This window comes from Haemaphysalis longicornis, unplaced genomic scaffold (genome assembly GCF_048455015.1).
Source record: "Haemaphysalis longicornis isolate Haplotype H1 unplaced genomic scaffold, Haemaphysalis longicornis Haplotype H1 scaffold_7, whole genome shotgun sequence".
Lineage (NCBI taxonomy): Eukaryota > Metazoa > Arthropoda > Arachnida > Ixodida > Ixodidae > Haemaphysalis > Haemaphysalis longicornis.
In genome coordinates this window covers 59,098,139-59,116,824 of record NW_027526422.1, presented here as the reverse complement: position 1 = coordinate 59,116,824, position 18,686 = coordinate 59,098,139, and the positions used below count along the sequence as shown (strand labels likewise).

The 18,686-nt window shown below is 47.2% G+C and overlaps 1 protein-coding gene across 1 annotated transcript in view; it reads left to right on the top strand.

Moving 5' to 3' along the window:
* LOC144146302 (uncharacterized) overlaps positions 1-14,805 on the top strand; it is a 57,515-nt gene extending 42,710 nt beyond the window's left edge. The window contains exons 5-10 of the mRNA XM_077678264.1: positions 2,856-3,021; positions 3,590-3,729; positions 4,189-4,327; positions 8,321-8,482; positions 11,734-11,865; positions 14,411-14,805. Coding sequence (XP_077534390.1) covers positions 2,856-3,021; positions 3,590-3,729; positions 4,189-4,327; positions 8,321-8,482; positions 11,734-11,865; positions 14,411-14,629 — 958 coding nt within the window. The 3' untranslated portion in view covers positions 14,630-14,805. The remainder of the gene's footprint in view (positions 1-2,855; positions 3,022-3,589; positions 3,730-4,188; positions 4,328-8,320; positions 8,483-11,733; positions 11,866-14,410) is intronic.
* Positions 14,806-18,686: the final 3,881 nt, after the last annotated feature.

Genomic DNA, 18,686 nt, shown 5'->3' with positions numbered 1-18,686 from the left:
TGCCCTGCGCGAAACTTTGCGGCAAGCTAGTGAACGCGAAGGACAAGCTCCCAAAAGAAAGATATCCTGGTGTCGTCTACAAAATACCGTGGGGAGACTGCGACTGCGTGTACGTCGGTGAAACTGGAAAGTTCCCGAGAAGCCTGAAGGAATTTCACCAGCGTGATGTAAACAAATAAAACGTCACCGCAAATCCATTCGCCCTAACACATGGAAGCTCATAACCACAACATTGACTGGGGCAATGCCACAATCACCGAAAAAAAAAACGCGATGACCAGGCTTCTCGTTGAATCGCTTGTTATACAAACGACATAGATACCTCAACAGGACCGAGGGTAACATGCCCGGTATCTACGCTCAATCATTAAGTCATCTTTTGAAAGCATGAAAACCGCCACGTCTTGCCTCACCTCATTGAGATCAAGAATTCCGTATGGAATTCGAAACGTATACATTTTTCAATTGACTTGGTCAGTGGCCGCAACTTTGTTATGAGCACTGCTGGAAAACCAACCTACAGAACGGGTTTCCACAGAGGCACACCGACTGCATGTGTGCAGGCAGCACTTTATACCTGGCCCATTTCCCAAGGTGGTACGTACGAGACACTTCACGGGAATCATCATCATCAAAGTCCGAATTCGGAAGACAGCGAACCGATTCCTCACAACATTAGTCTTTGATTCACCACGGATTACGAAGCAAGAAAACTTCGCGTTTAGACCATTTTCTCTTTAGACGACGCAGCCTTGATTGTTTTATTCCAGCCAAATGTGGTAAAACTGTTATTTATTCAGCTGTTTTTGTAATTTTATGTTGGTATGTTTTTTTATGTATTACGATTTGCACTTTTCAGCGTTATATTTTTCTTGTCATTCCGCATTTGTTGTATAACGAATTCCTCCCGTGTAGTGGCCTGGCGGGAACTTAAGGCAGTGGCACAAAAGAAACTACCGTATTTATTCCAACATAAGACGAGGCTTTTTTCCAAAATCCGCAGTCTCAATATCATACTCCGCTTTATATTTGAAGCTCAGTGTATTACACACACACACACACACACATATATATATATATATATATATATATATATATATATATATATATATATATATATATATATATATATATATATATATATATATATATATACAGAAATAAGAGTTGGCAGTCAAGAAAACCTCGGAAAGTAAAGGGGAGGATGTGGTAGGTCATTGAAACAGATAAAGAATTTGGAAAGAAAGAAAGAAAGTGGAGAAAAAATGCCCGCCAGGTGGGATCCGAACCCACGACCTTCAGAATACCGGTCTGGTGTGATAACCACTACGCCACCGGCGGGGTGATTTTCCCCTCCACTTTCTGGGGTATTTACGTTTAGGTATTTTTGTTTCCTGTGCTTGGGGGTGTCAGCCAGCGCCACTCTGACTACTCGGGGTGAAGGGGACCTTCTTTTTAACCCCCCGCGCCGTGACTCGAGTGCCTACGACATGTCGAGAGTGGTCGACCAGCGTTGAACCCTCATAAGCTTCCTATGGCACCAAGACTGCCAGAACAGAGGCCCTCGCTATGCATGTAGCGAATCAGAATGGGAATTGAGGGTCTTGTTGAATTAAGACAGAAATAAGGATTAACGGTCAAGAAAACCTCGGAAAGCAAAGAGGAGGATGTGGTAGGTAATTGAAACCGATAAGGAATTTTGGAAAGACAGGAAGAAAGTGGAGAAAAAATTCCCGCCGGGTAGATATATATATATATATATATATATATATATATATATATATATATATATATATATATATATATATATATATATATATATATATATATATATATATAAATCTAGAGAAAGATAAAACTCACACAGCGCGCAGAAATAGTATAAGTAAAGAGTCGGATACACAGCAAGAACAATAACAAACAAGGTTTACTTACGTAGCGGCAACGGGACTTGCCTTCATCAGAGTACAGTTACATGATTTTGCTGTGCTGGCGGGAAGCCCTCTTATGCTACCTAGGCATCAAGGCTGCCAGAACCGAGACCCTCGCAAGGCTTTCGCAGAATAATATAGTAAGGAAATGAGGGGCTCGTTGAGGAAAATACAGAAAGATAGGGCAGTCACGCTCGAGTCACGCCCCGGGGGTTGAAAAGAAGGTCCCCTTCTCCCCGTGTAGTCAGAGTGGCGCTGGCTACCACCCTCAAGCGTCAGATACACTTCTAGTAAATATAAATAGCCCAGAAAGTGAAGGAGAACACAGTCGTCCAGATAGCCGAATTGGTAAGGCATTCGACATGTAATCGAAAGGCGTGGGTTCGGTCCCCACTCTGGGCGCGTGTTTTTCTTTCTTTCTTTCTTCTGTATATTAAAAAAAATGTTTATTTCATTAACCGTAGTGAAAAAGAAAAGCGCCTAACCACACCCCTATGCCTCCTTTGGCGTTGTAGACTGCTGCCCTATCTTTCTGTATTTTCCTCAACGAGCCCCTCATTTCCTTACTATATTATTCTGCGAAAGCCTTGCGAGGGTCTCGGTTCTGGCAGCCTTGATGCCTAGGTAGCATAAGAGGGCTTCCCGCCAGTTGCCCGCTCATGACAGGCTGTAGACGCTCGAGTCACGCCCCGGGGGTTGAAAAGAAGGTCCCCTTCTCCCCGTGTAGTCAGAGTGGCGCTGGCTACCACCCTCAAGCGTCAGATACACTTCTAGTAAATATAAATAGCCCAGAAAGTGAAGGAGAAGGTTGCGAAAGTGAAGGAGAAAGAAGTGAAGGAGAAGGAGAAGTGAAGGTTGCATGCTGCTTTTGTGAGGTGAAACTTCATGCGCTTGGTAAGAGATTAACTGTTTGTGGACCCACAGGAGACACCTGGACGTTCTGCATGACCTAACTACGTCGGAAGGCGCTCAAAAGCTTCGAGAATACTGGACCACAAACAAAGTCTACCACTATGGCATCCTCGATCTGGAAGCGAGACCTGAAGATGAAATCCCCATTTTGGTACAGACGGCCTTCGACGTACTCAAGGTGCGAAATTCGCTCAACTATGCGAGAATGTCTCAAGCAACACCATGCATACGCACGTATCAGTAATATTTGCTCGGCTGGGCCGTTGGTTCTCTGGCGCAAAATCTGTCCGCGCCACTGATGCGTGACTCATCCACCAATCAGAGCCGGGGATCCATAATGAGTTCCGTTGGGGAAGTGCCTAAGATGTGAGTGGCATAAAGGTGATTCCATAGGCCAGGAATGCATGCAGCTTAGTATCCCAACCCTACTTATGAGCTCTGGGCGGAGCAGCTGACCAGCTCCATCCCTCGTTCTAGCAACGACTGGAGGAGTGGGCCCGCATGTCCAGCCAGATAGACCAAGTCGTCTCGTACTAAGGTTGCCTGTGATGGGGTGGAGGCCCCCCCAAAAAAACAAATACCATTGCTCTGCGCGAAATAGGTAACTGTAGGCTTCACGCCGTGATTGGAAGGCCTACCTTAGAAGGCTTTCAGTGAAGTGTCACCGGTGATGAGGAATGTGTGAAGTGCCGCCGAACAATATTTTGCTTTGTTTACAACGGTCTCATTGGAAATCTCGTCGGCAGGTTTTCAGGAACATGCAGCGCGACATCGAGAACGACCAGTCAACGAATCCGGGCGGCCAACGCGGTTTCGTAGTGTTGGGATTCCGTGTCTGGCCGAAGAACATGATGGACCTGCTTTCGGAGATCGGCACGGCACTGGAGTGAGTGTGGAGCTTCACAGGTCTTGCGTGTCGTTAGAGTGACTTGACATTTTTGTCTTCTTGGAGGGCAATTGGGGATAAGGGTGTGCGGCCATTCGATTAAAAGTTGAATGGTACGGCCTGCCACGTCACGCTTTATCGTGCAGAAGATCGATAAAACGGGCGGAGCATCGGCGCCACCTAATTTCCACGGGCGGCCCACAGAGACGCACACTGCGCCCTTTCTTATTCATGAGCAGTGGTGCCACGGAGGCCGCAGAGTTAGCAAACGCTGCCTGTGTACCATTGCCTGTCATGTCAGCCGATAATATTCATGCAACCGCAACCTTCCAGCTCTCCCTGCCCTTCCCCAGTCGCTACTGCGCATCCATGTTAAGGACCCCTGGCACGCCGAGGATGGCCGCTGGTCCACCTCGTACGTTACAACTGAGCGGCCAACTTGTGCGCTTTTCTCTGCAGGGAATTTATGGTGGACGGCGTGATTCCGCGTACCCACATATCGGAGGACGAGTTCGAAGCTCACTACCCTGAGTGCCTGATCACGGGTCCCGCACCGTACGAGGTGTTGCCCAACTACCAGGTTACACTGGTGGGCATGGTGAGTGCTTACGTCACCATGCGCTCGTTACTGTAAGGGAAAAGATTATCGTGATGTTTCGTGACTTCCCGTTTGTTAAGAAGCCGCTGTACCTTCACATCGCCTTAAAAATGTTTTGCCTCCATTTTATGCTTTCCTCCGATTTCTGCCTGTGTGGTTTCTTCTCCGCATTTTTCCCCACCAACAACATAATCTCCTTATAATAACCCCTGGCCCTCTGCAATTTACTTTTCCCGTACGCGTAATGCCCAGAGCTTTCACAAGCTGCACGCGTCTTTCTATAAGGACGCACTTCTCCTTGAGGACTGAGGCCATTCCACTTCTTTGGAAAATGTCGCATGGCTACTGGTCTCTCTTCACGGTTCTTTTTTCTGTGCCTGTTCACGGAGAAGCGTCTATGTTCGCGTGCAGCCCGCCCGGCTTCAAGAAGCAACTCACCCTCATTAGTGCAATTATTTTAGTTTTCCCTTGTAATCTCGCACATGATCATGATCCCTGTCTTCTCTTGCAACGCCCTCTAGATTTAGCTCGTGGACAATCGTCAGGAACTTCGCTTCCCGAGATTAGATCACGCACACCGTACGGCGGGACGAATATGTAACCTAGAGGTATTTTAGGGTCAACCTAAATATGTTTGAGGAATGATGGAGCATTTTCATGTATGCCATTTTCAGCAAAATATCTCATTAATTATTTATTACAATATTTATTTCAGTGTCCGAATTCGGATTATCCCGCTTTCACTTCTTCTGAGTTCTGTCCCCAAATATCAGGACCAGGGGCCTTCTCTTGACTATTCCTGGTGGCATTCCAGAGTTACGTTCTGATTGGTTTCTGATTCCGCCATGGAAACTAAAAACCAATCAGATACGTCATTGGGTTGTCATGGTAATATGGCGACATCCAGGAAGTGCGGAAGGTATGGCCCCTAAAGTGCCATTTCCGACATCGAACTTATTTCTGCGTCATACTGCAAAAGTTGTTATTGGTTAGCTTTGCTTGCCATCAGCCATTCGCAGTTCAGTTAACGTTTAATTCTCCCAATTTCTGCTAAATATGGCCTTGTCCGAATTATTTCGCACATCGAAATACCGTTTCTCGGCGTTCAACCTCATTTCTCTGCATTCCATTGCACATGCTTGAGTTTTCGTTTTTGTTCTAGTCTTCGTCTGATTTCTCGACAGGAAAACACGGCCCAACTTAGTATTTAGAATGCGTGCACATTTGGTGTACATGCATGCATTAGCTCAGTTCTGCGTTCGCCTCGGACACTAGTCGATGGAAATTCTGGCTAGTCGCGTAAAGTTTTCGTATAAAGTTCAGTAAACGAAAGGCAGACAAAATTCTGATAACCGTCAGCTCAGGGACGGCCGCAAAGAATAGCAATTTGCTGCCTGTTGTGAGAAGTCTGGAAAATGAAGAACTCTGTACCCCACGAATTGTTGCTTCTGAAATTCTAAAGCATGGTGTGGGCATGAGGCGAGTTGTGGTCACGTTCCTTCCCATCTACCTCTAAGTGATGTCGGACCGACAAGTTGCACAAGACTGCTAATAAGGAGTGTTTTTGCGGCGGTTCTGGCATTACCAAGGATTTTGGTTTTAACAGGTATGGTTACAAAGCTAGATACAATTGAAAGGCAAGAGATTTGAGGGACTAAAAACAACGCCAAGCCATCATCTAAGGGCTGCAGAAAAGCGGGATTTGCAGTGTTCTTCCAGAAGAGAAAATTGGCCGCGTATCTGCTCACTTCAATGCAAATGCCGTGGAAAAAATCTTCCACAACCTCCTCCTAATCACCTCCATTCTGACCCTTTTCCCGCCTGTGTTTACTACCCTTGACTCAATCCTACATTTCCCGCCCTGCACTCCTCCAATCCTCCTAAATTTTCCCTCCGCCTCGCGCATCACTCCTTTCCCTCTTTCCACCCTCGCGGTTTGCTTTTCCCTGGCCACTTCACTTCGTCTAACCCCATCTCACCCGTACCTTTACCATATCCAACCTCGATCGTCAATCTCCTGAAGGGCTGAGTATCCTTTTCCCCCCTCGTTTTTCGCCCTTCCCCTTTGTGCAGTAATCCCTTACCTGGGCCTCATATTCCGTACGCCCTCTTCTATTGACGTTCTTCATTCTCAGCTCCTCGCACTTGGCATTATTCTACTTCCTCTTGCTCTCCACCTCTTTCTGTTTCCTTCCTCCTTATCGTTATATTGTCTTATACGTTCCTACCTGTCCACGTTCCCCTCACCATTCTCTTCTCCCGACCGCATCCTGTCCCGCCAGAGTTTTTTCACCCTCATCTCCCTCCCTCTATAACCCACTCTTCCTTTCCTTCCAACGCACAGCTCCCCTCCTGCTCTCTCTTTTCTAATCCATCACCATCCCCAACTTTCCTCCTCTTCACACTTCTCCTCCCATCACATTCTCCCCCTACAATCGTTCTTCTCTCCCTCCAATTCAATCTCTTTCGATTGCTATTTCTCTATCCATTTCCCGCTAATGTTTTTCTCATCATCCTCTCCCTCCCTTGACTACACCCTTTCAAGTTCTTTTTTCATTAAATTCTCTCTCTATCCCACCGTCACACCTCCGCTCTCCGCTTTCGTTCAGCGTCTCTTTTTCTCTCTCTCCCCTTCCTCCAATAACATCACCCCCATTAATTCTCATTTTCTTCCTCCCCATATCATCCCCACTCCAATCGCACCCCACCCCCTCCACTTCCTCATTCCTTTCCGAGTCCTCCCCTTCCTGCTTCCTTCCTTCTGCACTCTTTGTCTCATCCTCACTTCCCTCCCTCGCCCTTATCCACTCACTCTCGTTATCCCACTATTGCTCCTTCTCTTCCTCTTCTGTGCACTCCTCTTTCCTTCACCGAAACGTTCGCGTTTGGGTAGCCCAAGACCGACTCGTCTTAAGGGACACAAGTTCCACAGGGCGTGCGCTCCCAAACATACTGCTTTCAAAGGAAGCGAGACCTTAAGTAAAATAATTTAAAATTTTCAGATAACCTCCGGACGCATTGCGTATAACCTGTATATATCGCAAAATGTAGGAGAGGGTCATGAGCTTCAGAACTTCGCGGGCGGGTTTACTGCAAACAACGACGAATGGGCGTCTATGAAGGAGTTGCGGTCGGTATAGATGGTATTCACATTAAGGCTTATGGGTAATTTCTGCTCTTGGCAACACTGAAAACCGCCATGACAGTGTCTGCCGTGTATGCGCATACGTCCGCATCTCGCTAAACCAAAAAAGTGCAGGTCCCGGCGTCCGGCGCCAGCGCCGTAATTACCCGATTCTGTGTAGGGGCGTCAACAGATATGAGTAATCCACAGTGACATTGCGTGTTCAGCTCCACTTGCCCTTGAGAACTCCGCATCAGCACCGGAGAATGGAGTCGCGGTACCCCGGTTCCGGAAGCGGCATCGCTGCACGAAGCACAAAAGCGCAACCAACGCACGAAATGCATTCGCTGCGGGGCAGTTACCTGCAGACACGGATGTCTCGATCAGTGCAAGGGCCACCTAATATTACCAGAGCCATTTTGAACTTTCACACACGCCGATTGAGATACAATGATAGCGACGCAGCGAGTACCTTGTTAGCTGAGAGACTAGCGACATCTATCGGCAAGTGGCCCAGCTTACGACCGTCGCCTCAGCAACGGGGACGCGTGGGCACGGGCGTGGCAACACACACGCATGGTTGCCCGCATCCGCACCCCGCCAGTGAATGCAACCTATACATGGTGGAAATAGTTGCTTATATTGTTCGCAAGTGTACTGCGCGGCCGTTCTACGATTATTGTTGCGCTCTCGAGTACATTAATTCCGACGTGGTATCCCAGTTGCTTTCCGTAGACTTCTATAGATTCGAAAGTGGCTTATGCCCGACGTATTTCATATGTGTTCTCGCGGAGGATTGAGGTTATGGCACTCAAACGCAACCTACTGAACCCTGTGTCCTCTTTCGACACTCGTATGCAACGACTCAGAGGAAGACCATGGAGGCGGTAAGCGGCATGACCAAGTGGAATCGGATCCCGACACTGGCCGTGTCCGTCACCATGTGCACCCGACTGTACATGACGGCCTCGCTGAGGGAACTGTACGCGCCGTGCCTGGATCACCACCAGCCGCCTAGCACCACGGCCGAGGTGGGTCTCGACGGGGCTGGGAATAAATAGCATGGGGCCGCCACCCTTGCGTACTCCTTCGAACAAGCTTTTCGTGGGGAGCTCTTGGCTGCAAGCTGCACAAAGCATGCAGCAATTGGTGTACTCGATCTGTCAATTCGAACTGCACTAGAACTGTCCTAGAACAGCTCCGTGTGGGACGATAGTCTTTCTTGGGATACCTAAGCACGAAAATTTTTGTCTGTCTGTCTGTCTGTCTGTCTGTCTGTCTGTCTGTCTGTCTGTCTGTCTGTCTGTCTGTCTGTCTGTCTGTCTGTCTGCCTGCCTGCCTGACCGTCCGTCCGTCCTTCCGTCCGTCTGGTTGGCTGGCGGCTAACTGGCTTGCTAGCTCGCTGTCTGTCTGTCTGTCTGTCTGTCTGTCTTTCTGTCTGTCTGTCTGTCTGCCTGTCTGTCACAACCACCACGCCCAAAAAAACAGGTGAAAGATTACGTGAGCACGAAGTGAAACCGTCCCAAACTACTAAACCTGCTGCCATGGCTGAAACATGTTCACATTTTATTCAGCGCATGGGTAACCTCGCGTATACTGGGGCTAAATATAAATACATAATTACGAGTTTCAGTGTTCTTTTAGTTAAAAATAGACGCTGGATTGGCTTTACGATGGCAAATAAAAAAACATGTTATAGCGGTGTAAAAGAGAGACGTCAAACAGAAATAATGTCAAACAGAAGAGAGAAGAGAACGTGGGCTCGAGCGGTTTCACGAGCAGAAACAAAAGGCCCCTGGCAGATGGTGCACGAGCAGTGCAAACGTGGGAAATTTGATTGAATTGAGTAAGCGCCAATCTCATTCGCCATCGGGTGTGCGAGAGAGTAGGGCAAGAGCTTGAGAGGTGGGAAGGGAAGAGATGAGCGAAAGAGTTACGCGGAAGGGGAGTCAGAATGCTATCGTCTTTCGACAACAGTTGCAGCGAAGCAAGCAGAAACCCGGCCTTTTTTTTTTTCTTCGTGTATACATTGTACTGCAATTGTTGATTGATTGATACTGTGGTTTAACGCCCCGAAGATACCCCTGGGCTATGAGCAGCGCCGTAGTGGAGTGCTCCGGAATATTTTTGACTACCTATTGATCTTTAACGTGCGCCGAAATCTCGACACGCAGGCATTTCTGCTTTTCGCGTTCGCCAGGGTATCAGCCTCCGCGGCAGGGATTAAACCCGCGTCCTTGGGCTAGCTGAACAACGCCTTAGCCACTGAGAAACTGTGTACTGCGAGGGCGCTACTTGGAGTTATTTGGGCAGTGTGAAACAACCAATCAGAACGCGCTGAACACTCGCGGAAGAAATTAGCTTCGGGACGCGTCGTCTGCGTTTTGCTCCTCGGAGCAGACGATTGCAATTTATTCGTGAATCTTCTTCCATGGCGGATGTTCAACTTGCTGTGACGTCACAGAGTTGTTCCGACGAATTGTAATATAGGTGACGCTCCTTACGGTAAGATGCCCTACCGTAATGAAAACTTTTCAGAATTTTCCCAGCATAATTTGAGAGCGACCTTGAGTTGAAAAGAAAATGCTAGGTTATTGATCATCTTGAATTACCTCTACGCGTTTGAGTGTAGTGTACAGTAAAGTGGATGTTTGACGAATGCCAAACAGTGTGCAGTAGTAGTAGTAGTTGTAGTGTAGTACCCATACCAGAATAGAAAACAGGCAGTAGCACCGATGCCGTTCGCCGAGAACAAAACAATCCCACACATTTTACCGGGAAAAGATTCCCGTAACTTAACTTAGATGCGCTAATGTGTGATCTGGTTTATCGTTTTTAGGCGCTGGGCCTCAATTCTCTGCAACGTGCGCGGAGTAGTCATTCTGTTAAGAGGCTGTGCGCAACCGTCTAACGGTTAGTTTTCATCCTCAGTCTCGCTCGTTTTGTCATTGAGTTGGGAAGGCACGGTGGACTGCAAACAAGCCAACACGTGCCCAAATCACATTATCTGCGTGATGCGGGGATATTCATAAAAACCTCACTGTAAAGCTGCCGTGAAGACAAAATACACGTTCAGTTTCTTCAAAAGGTTGCAGTGACCCAATAACAATGATTCTAACTATAAGTGCAACTTTCAACAAAAAAGCTTATTAGGATAAACAGGCAAAGCAATGGCGGCTTAATCGACCAGATTTATGGGAAATCCCCAAGGTGGAGTAATTTTCTGCAAAGGAAAGTTTGACATCCACCTAAATGCAGCCGTACGGCTACAAAGGAAAGCTATATAGCTTCATCAGAAATTTCCCAGTTGAAGAAAAATTCGTCCTGGACCTTTTTCTTCAACTGCGAAGTTTCTGAGGAAGCTGTATAGCTTTCCTTTGTAGCCGTACGGCTGCATTCAGGTGGATGTCAAACTTTCCTTTGCAATGGCGGCATACCTTCCATTTTATTGCCGGGCGATATGACGTCATAGGGACTTCCTTGCGTGATTGGCAGCCGCCTAATAAAACTACCGCCAAGAAAACGTGATAGTTGTTAGGCCCTTGAAACTTGGACTACACTGGTAGCCTCATTCTGTGAGCGAAACTAGTCCAGTTGATGCAGAGTGAAAGATGACGTAAGCAGTTGAGGCAGACATCGCTTCTAAACGTCACCTTCGATTTATCGTCGTTAAGGCATATAGTGGAACGAAAAAACTGTATTGCGCATCTATTCATAAGCGATGCAAGCTATACTTGTGCGGCTGACAACTACGTCTGATTTGCCAAAATTTAGTTTTATGCTGTAGCCTCTTAGCGCTCCGATGGTTGTATAAATTCCCAGGGCATGGATTGCAAGGCAGTGCGCGAATCCTGAGAAGTATATACAACTCGTTATATTGAAGACTCACTTAGTTAACGTTACAAAAAAGAAGAAAGGAACCGTAATTGCAGTAAAGTGTTCGGATCAAATCCTGCATGGTCACGCATATTATACATTGTGTTATTTTGGATTTTTCGCGCGCATTTTCCAGCACGCTCAGGTTTACCTGCCGTGTCGGGTCTATTCGTCAGAAACTGAAGTTTGCAATCTGTGAAATTCGATGACCTTAAACCGCTATAGTACACAGACGGTCACTTGACCTTCGTTTGACGTAAGTGGAGCGGTCATAGGCGGGCTAGGCTGTATGCACTAATGACTTAATATCGTGTTCTCCCCTTAAGACCTCACCACCATATGGTGGCTAACCCACACGTTGCTTCGCGCTTATCATGCCTCATTTTCCACTCTGATCTCCTTGCAGTTTTGCAAGAACCGTTTCGACGTATATGCAGACACAAAAGTCGACCAAGAGCAGATCACGATGGTTTCTAAAGCTTTGGGAAGCAAGTCACTTTTGGCCACCTTTGAAATGTACATGTCTATATCAAAAAAGGTGAGGAACATTTTTTTTACGATGGATACGCAACATCTAAACAGCGATTGCGATTTCATCTTCGAGGTGTGGAAATGAACAAATTGGTTCTTGTCATGAGCAGCTCAAGAAGCGTGGTCACGGAAGAACAGATGGTTCTCCCTGCGTTGTTACAAAAAAAAAAAAAACTCAGGGCAAGCTCCGGTTGTGTGTACTCATTTTTTTTTCATGCCTCTTTCGCGCGTTATTTTTTGCATGGTGCACACATAATCGGCTATTTCGCACATTAGGAGCTCCTATTAGGAGAACACTTTTGTAAAAGTGGTTTTCGGCATACATCAATACTACCTCAATGCTAACTCCGCAAGATTACGCTGTAGGAATCTCCGAATGCTTTGGGCAATTAGACATAAGAAGTTGCTGAACCATAGAGTTAGGCCGTATGGCTTCCATACCCCTAAAAGCTAGCGAACCTTCTCTCGCACCTGATATTGATCACAGAGCAAAATTTAATTTCAATACAAGCTGTCCTGCAAAACTTTGCAGGAAGCACAACAAGGAACTTTAGAATAATTAGTTCCTTGATCGTAAAGTAATATTCATAAATACGACGAACCCAGATTTGACCCACGCAGTGGTAATTAGGTGCACAAGATGGACGACTCATTTGTGATGAGAAAGAATGAATCCGGGACTCAGCAATGCCAGAAAACCGGCGCGCGCGCGCACAGGCAAATCATTAACAAATCAGTGTCATTCCCCCTTGTGAAGGATCGCCAGCGGAGCTATGCAGTTCATGGCGTCACTAGCCATGGAGACACGAATCGTCAATTTCAAGTTTTATCTATGGTTTATTATTTCGTTTGTGCGTAGGTTTGGTTGTGGCGCCATCTGTGGACTATACACACCAGTGACAAGGGAAGGGTACGCCGAAGCTGTGAATGGCACCCTGACGACGCGCAGGTGGTGACTCGAAAATGTGCGCCGCAGCTGTAGCTGTGTAGACACCACGAGGCTTTCTGGTCTATGTGCTCGGTCAACGCCCTCATCGAGTTCCTCTAAGATAGTGTAAAAGAGCTCCGCTTTAAAAATACTAACGAAACTGAGATGTGTCGCGCTACCGATGGCATGACTCGAGTAATTACAAACACTTAAATCCGTAGCCCTATCATCAAGAAATCTTAGTGTCATGCTGGGAAACAGGTACAGTGTACAGGGCGAGAGGTGCGCGATTGCGGTGAAAGTTACGGAAGGGTATTGAAAAGCTTGGTGGGCCGATATTTGTATGGCATTTGACGCTCAATCAGCATTGAAAAGTTGCCAACCCGACTACACATCTTCGCGCGGCAGACCAAAACTGCGTCAGGAAGCAGCTCGGTGAGAAAGTGCTATAGTGTCTAATGGCTACCTCGGCTTGTGTGTCTGTGACAGTGATAACAACAACCGCGGCTTTACTATCATAACAACCACCAAGGCTAGCATAGCTACGGACGGATCGCCATAATGGCAATAGTTTCACCAGACCAGCCTTCTCGCTTACTTGGTATTGAAAATGTGTTCAAATTGTATCAAATTCCAACTCCACCGCTGCTGTGCTGAACCAGCGCACATCAGGAGTTCAGGGCCTCCGTCAAGCTATTAGAACAGCTTTTGTCTAAACTCCTCATATTCTCGTAAAATGTAATAAAACTCATTGATTGATTGATTGATTGATTGATTGATTGATTGATTGATTGATTGATTGATTGATTGATTGATTGATTGATTGATTGATTGATTGATTGATTGATTGATTGATTGATTGATTGATTGATTGATTATACCAATTACCACTCATGCGGCGTTTTTCGTCGATTTCAGCGATTTTCAACTGGCGGAGGTTGGGGGAGAAAGAGAGGGATAAATCGCTTGATTTTGCAACCAAGTTCGCTTAGGAACACATGGTATGCACCAGCCAAAAGCTAGCGGTGAAGATGGCGGCTTGGTCAACCAGAAGTATAGTTGCCCACCTGGTGGCCGGCTTCCTAGCGAGTCCTCCCACTGCTCGGTGCTGGAGAAGGAGGAATGGGTTGAAAGGACAGGCCTACATGGTATGAGTGAAAGTGTCAAGGGAGTCACTGCGGGGACAGTTGGAGTAAGGAAAGTGAGATGAGTAGATCTTGTGGAGGAGGCAGCGACTGGCGAAGAAATTGGCATGGAGGAGTCGCCGTAGGCGCTTCTGAGCGCTGGTGGGGTATATGTGGGCAGGGGGATAGCGGCGGCGGGAGAGACGGTAATGCTCAGTTACCTCTTGGTACGAGAGCAGTCGACAGCTAGCTGACCGAGCACCACCGTTGGGATCGGGAGTGAGCCCAGCATGGCTACTAAGTTCTCGTGTTGCTTGGTGGGCCGCCTCATTGCCTCCCACCACAGCGTGGGCCGTGGTCCAGACCAAGTCGACTGGAATTGGGTAGGGTGATTTAGGAGGCGAGCTTCGCAAAACCCCGCCCCCTCGGTTCCTGGTATTTGCATGCTACTTACACGAACTCTTTCTTTTTTGTTGTTGTTATTGTTAACCTGTCTTCAGATATGCCTAATCATGAAAGAATTCTACACCTTGGACATCGCCCTCGCCATGTTCGATATTGAGTGCGAGGACTGGAGCGAAGAGTGCGTCTCCGTGAGCCGCGGCGGCAACGACTCCTCGGTGGCGGAACTCCGTGGTCACGCCCGGTTTGACAGAAGCGCCAAATACTACCACTCCTTGGCTTCCGAAATGATCAACGGAGCCGTATCATGCACGTGATTGTTCAACGTGCACCCCCCAAGGCGTAGATTTTAATGATTAGCGCAAAAAATGAAGCGCAAGACATTTTGCGCAGCTGTGTGCTAAACTGTCCATGATTGGAACGAACTCGTAGTGCATGCGGAGACATCTGGACACCTCGCAACAAACTGTAATTACACGTGCAGGGAAAGAACTTTCGCAGGCTTCTGAACAGGTGTGCAACTTGAGTTTTTACACACCTCGATATGTATTTGTGGTGGCACGCTGTTGGTGTGTATTTGTCGATTACTAGACTGCGCTTGTGTATTTATGGTTACTCTACAATTTTGTGATAATAAAGGTCTCTTATACGCTCCAAATATTTTGTATGCAGATTGGAGAGGGCGAAACGATGCCCAAATTCCGCTTCTGGCAGCCGCCTTAGATACTAAATAAGGGCCAATTACCGCTAGGAAATTGGGTTGCACGCGTTTTGCGCCGCCGCCTTTTCCCGGCGAGCTGACATCCCGTTGTAGCCACCGAAACACTGCAGCCAATGTAGCCAAACAAATGTGACCTATTGTCTCAAGTTCCTGAACGGATCGGTGTTCTTTAACAGATGTCGTCAGCGGCCACGTGGTTAAGACTAAGTGAGGTAGGCGGATACGGCTCTTGCCCTGAAAGCTTGCTGTGTCAAAGTTTCAGTCAACGTTCTTCTGCGGTTAGTACAGGCCCGTTCGCTAGCTCTGATAAAAAGCTTGCTCGTCAAGAGCTCGCACAGTTCATTTAACTAAGGTGGACACCTGCAGCGTTGTGTCCGTATGATGAGCGTGCAGATTTCGTTATTTGTGTCCGGGTCAGGTTTGAAGAAAGTTGCGGATATCTCCAAGAAAGTTTAAAATGTTCACAATGCGTAATAATAGAGAAGCATTATCTCAAAAGCCTTACGACTACGGGATAAAAATATATATATGTAGGAAAAAATCACACAATTGCGGAAGTCGTACATTTGGTTTCAAAGGTATCTGAATTTGACATTATTACGTATTCCTTCTGCCTTTAGTGTCCTCCAGATTTCTCCGACTGAAAACTAATTTTTTTCTACAGCGTGAGATGTCAGTGCTGACTTCACATATCCCTAATGTATAGGTGATGGTTCCAGAAAAGTTGATCTCGCGGACTAAAAAATGAGTAGCGCACCCGCGAAGAGGGGGATTGACCATGTCTAGATATAAAGGCTGATTGCGATAACTTGTTCATGATTTCAATCAGAGTCAGACGATCAATCTTGTATTTCAATTGACGAATGGTTAAATTTAAAACAAGTTAATTTGACACTGGAACACCCAGAATTTCGCTGAGGCCGCCCCTACATTTTTGTGCCTTTTTGCCTTTTATGAATCCATAAAAAACGAAAGACAATGTTCCGTAGTAGTAGTGTGTTCGTGTTTATTGGCGCAATGGTATTTACGACCAAAGAGCGCCAAGTCTATATTCCATGGTCCTTCAATGCGTCAGATTTGTGCTTAAAATATCCATAAATAATGTTCCGTACAAAAGTGGCACTGTTTAAGACATTTTCTATGTCCTACGTCCTTCTCGTTAGCTTTAAAGGGCGACTAACCGTAAAGCGTGCTGGATCACTTAAAAAAAAATCAGGGAAGCTTGCGCACGTTAAAGATCCCCAGGTGGGCAAAATTAATCCGGAGCCCTTCACAACAGCGAGCCTCATCGCCTGCGTAGCGTCGGCGCGTTAAACGTCATAATCCAATCGGGGAAGCTTGCATTCACGCGCAAGACTTGAATGGCGAAGCTGTTGCAGGTGAGCATTTACAGACATATAGTTACTTTTTAGTATCATTGTTTATTTTCATGGTTGCGGTGCTAGTAATCGTCGTCATATGCATCGAGGAGGTCGTCGTCGTCTTCTCGGCTAGTGGTGGATTTAAAGTCATCCTCAGCATAGTAGTCTTCGACCAGCTCTTCTTAATTGAGTCCAGGCACCGGTGGCGGGATCTGCAAGTCGTCTCCGGAACGAGTGGCACACACGTAGCCATGTCTCCGATTATCCATAATTGCTTGCTTCTAGTGAATGCAGCGGCTGCGGTGGTCTCTCCCAAGCATGGTGTCTTTTCACCTTTAGCTTAAGCGCTGGAGTAGTTCTTTTTTTTCACATACGCGGTAGCACCTAATGACAGCGCTGGAGTTTTTTTTGTTGTTGGTGGTGGTGGTGGTGTTTTTTCTGAAGCCACTGCGCGAGCCGGGGACTCACGAGCGTTCGCATGTGCTTGGTATGTTTTCCTGCAACGCGAACTTACGGCTTCTACAACAGTTCCGCTGTTGAAACGTCGCCACATCTTCGTTGCATATTGCTATGGGTGACGACGCACCAGGCCCCAGTCGCGGGTGGGAAAGAGCGCGAGAAAATACGCCCAGGCGGAAGAGGCGACAGCAGCTCGTAATGCCGCTAGTCGTAACCACTGCGAGGAAAGAGAAAGAGAAAAGAAACATTATTCAGTGGCCCGATAGTTTCTCACAGGGTCGGCGGCCGAGTCTTGCTTGGACCCGACGGCGGCGCCTGTGGCCAGGCCGTTCATGGAGGTGAATGATGTGGACGGTCTCACTGAAGCACTGGAGAACACGCAAGGATAGCCAGAGCCACGAGAACCGTTTGGATGTCCTTCTTGGGGCTGAACAGTGGAGCCTCCCAGTCTGATTCGTCGGGAATAAAATTGTTGCGTGTTGACCCAGACTACGCAAGAAAGACAGAGAGGGCTGTATAAGGTAGGGTGTATTCTGCTGCACAGTGCTACGGAAGAGAGGGTGTTGGTCTGGATTTGCCGTAATACGGTCGCTTGGTATCGAGTGAGTGAGCTGTTCGGGTGTGGATAATGTGTCTAGTGTCCTTGTAGTAAGTTAGTACATCTTGAAAGCTAAACAGGGGTGCTGAGAGAGGAGGAGTGGCAGGATGATCTTAAAGGGAGACAGAAGTGAATTTGTCAAGCTCCCGTTTTTGGTTGCACTGCGTAGACTGGCTCAAGTTAACACACTTTTCATCATTTATCTGGTTGATAAGTCGGTAATTATTTTATAAAGCGCGAAAGAAGAAAAACTACCATGCGCAGTCTGCGGCGGTGGCACCAACTAAAGGATGTGACGACGGGAGGAGATGCACTGTGATTGAACGTTGTCCAAGAGTAGCATTCAAACAAGTTTCGGTTTCGGTTCTGTAAAACAACATGCTTGACATCCGACGGCATTGTTGGGTGGGCATTCTCGATATCTCAGTAATCGTCGTCCCACGCTTCTGCCATGTTGTCGGCATTCCTTACAAGACGGCTTGGAATCTTAGCAATCACTAGCCGAGGCCTACGCAGTGGATGAACGCCCTCCGGGTCCCCGCAGACGCTAAAATGCCATGCCCTTTTCCCCCATATTTGGAGCTTGCCTCACTCATGCCTATATCGTAAAAAGCGTGTTCGCACCAGTCCAAGAGTATCTTGATTCTGGCCTGTGCCCACTGCCCACAAGCAGTCTGTGCTTATGGCAACAGCACGCCCACGAGAACTCGCTAGCACGTAAGTGTCAGCCTGCGCGCGTTCTGTGAACTAGTTCGTGGAGCAGTGAACGTTACGGCCCAAAAATGGTGAACTCAGTATAGAAAACATCGGCCGAAAACGAAAAAGTCAACTTACAAAAAAAAAAGAACATACCCTCGTGGATTTTAACTTGTGACTTGCAAAATAACATACCAGTGCTCCAAACCACTCTGCCACGGGCTTTTTTTTTATTTACTGACTTAGAAAGAGATGCACATCCCGCCTTACTCACGCGTTATTTCACGTGGCACACATCAAGGTTAGAAAAAAAGCCACGGGCCAGCGCTGCCAGCGTTGGAAATATAAGGTATATAATGTATAACCAGTTTACACTTTTATTTAGTTACAGCATTTCAAGCACCTTAGGGGACTATTTGTTGTATAGCGCTCGTGCAGTAAGCGTCCCCCGAATTTCCACAATATCTCACGTCTAGCAATTGCATTTCTTAGACGGAAAAGCGTTCGCAGATGCGTGGTCGTGCTGCTGACCGCTGTGC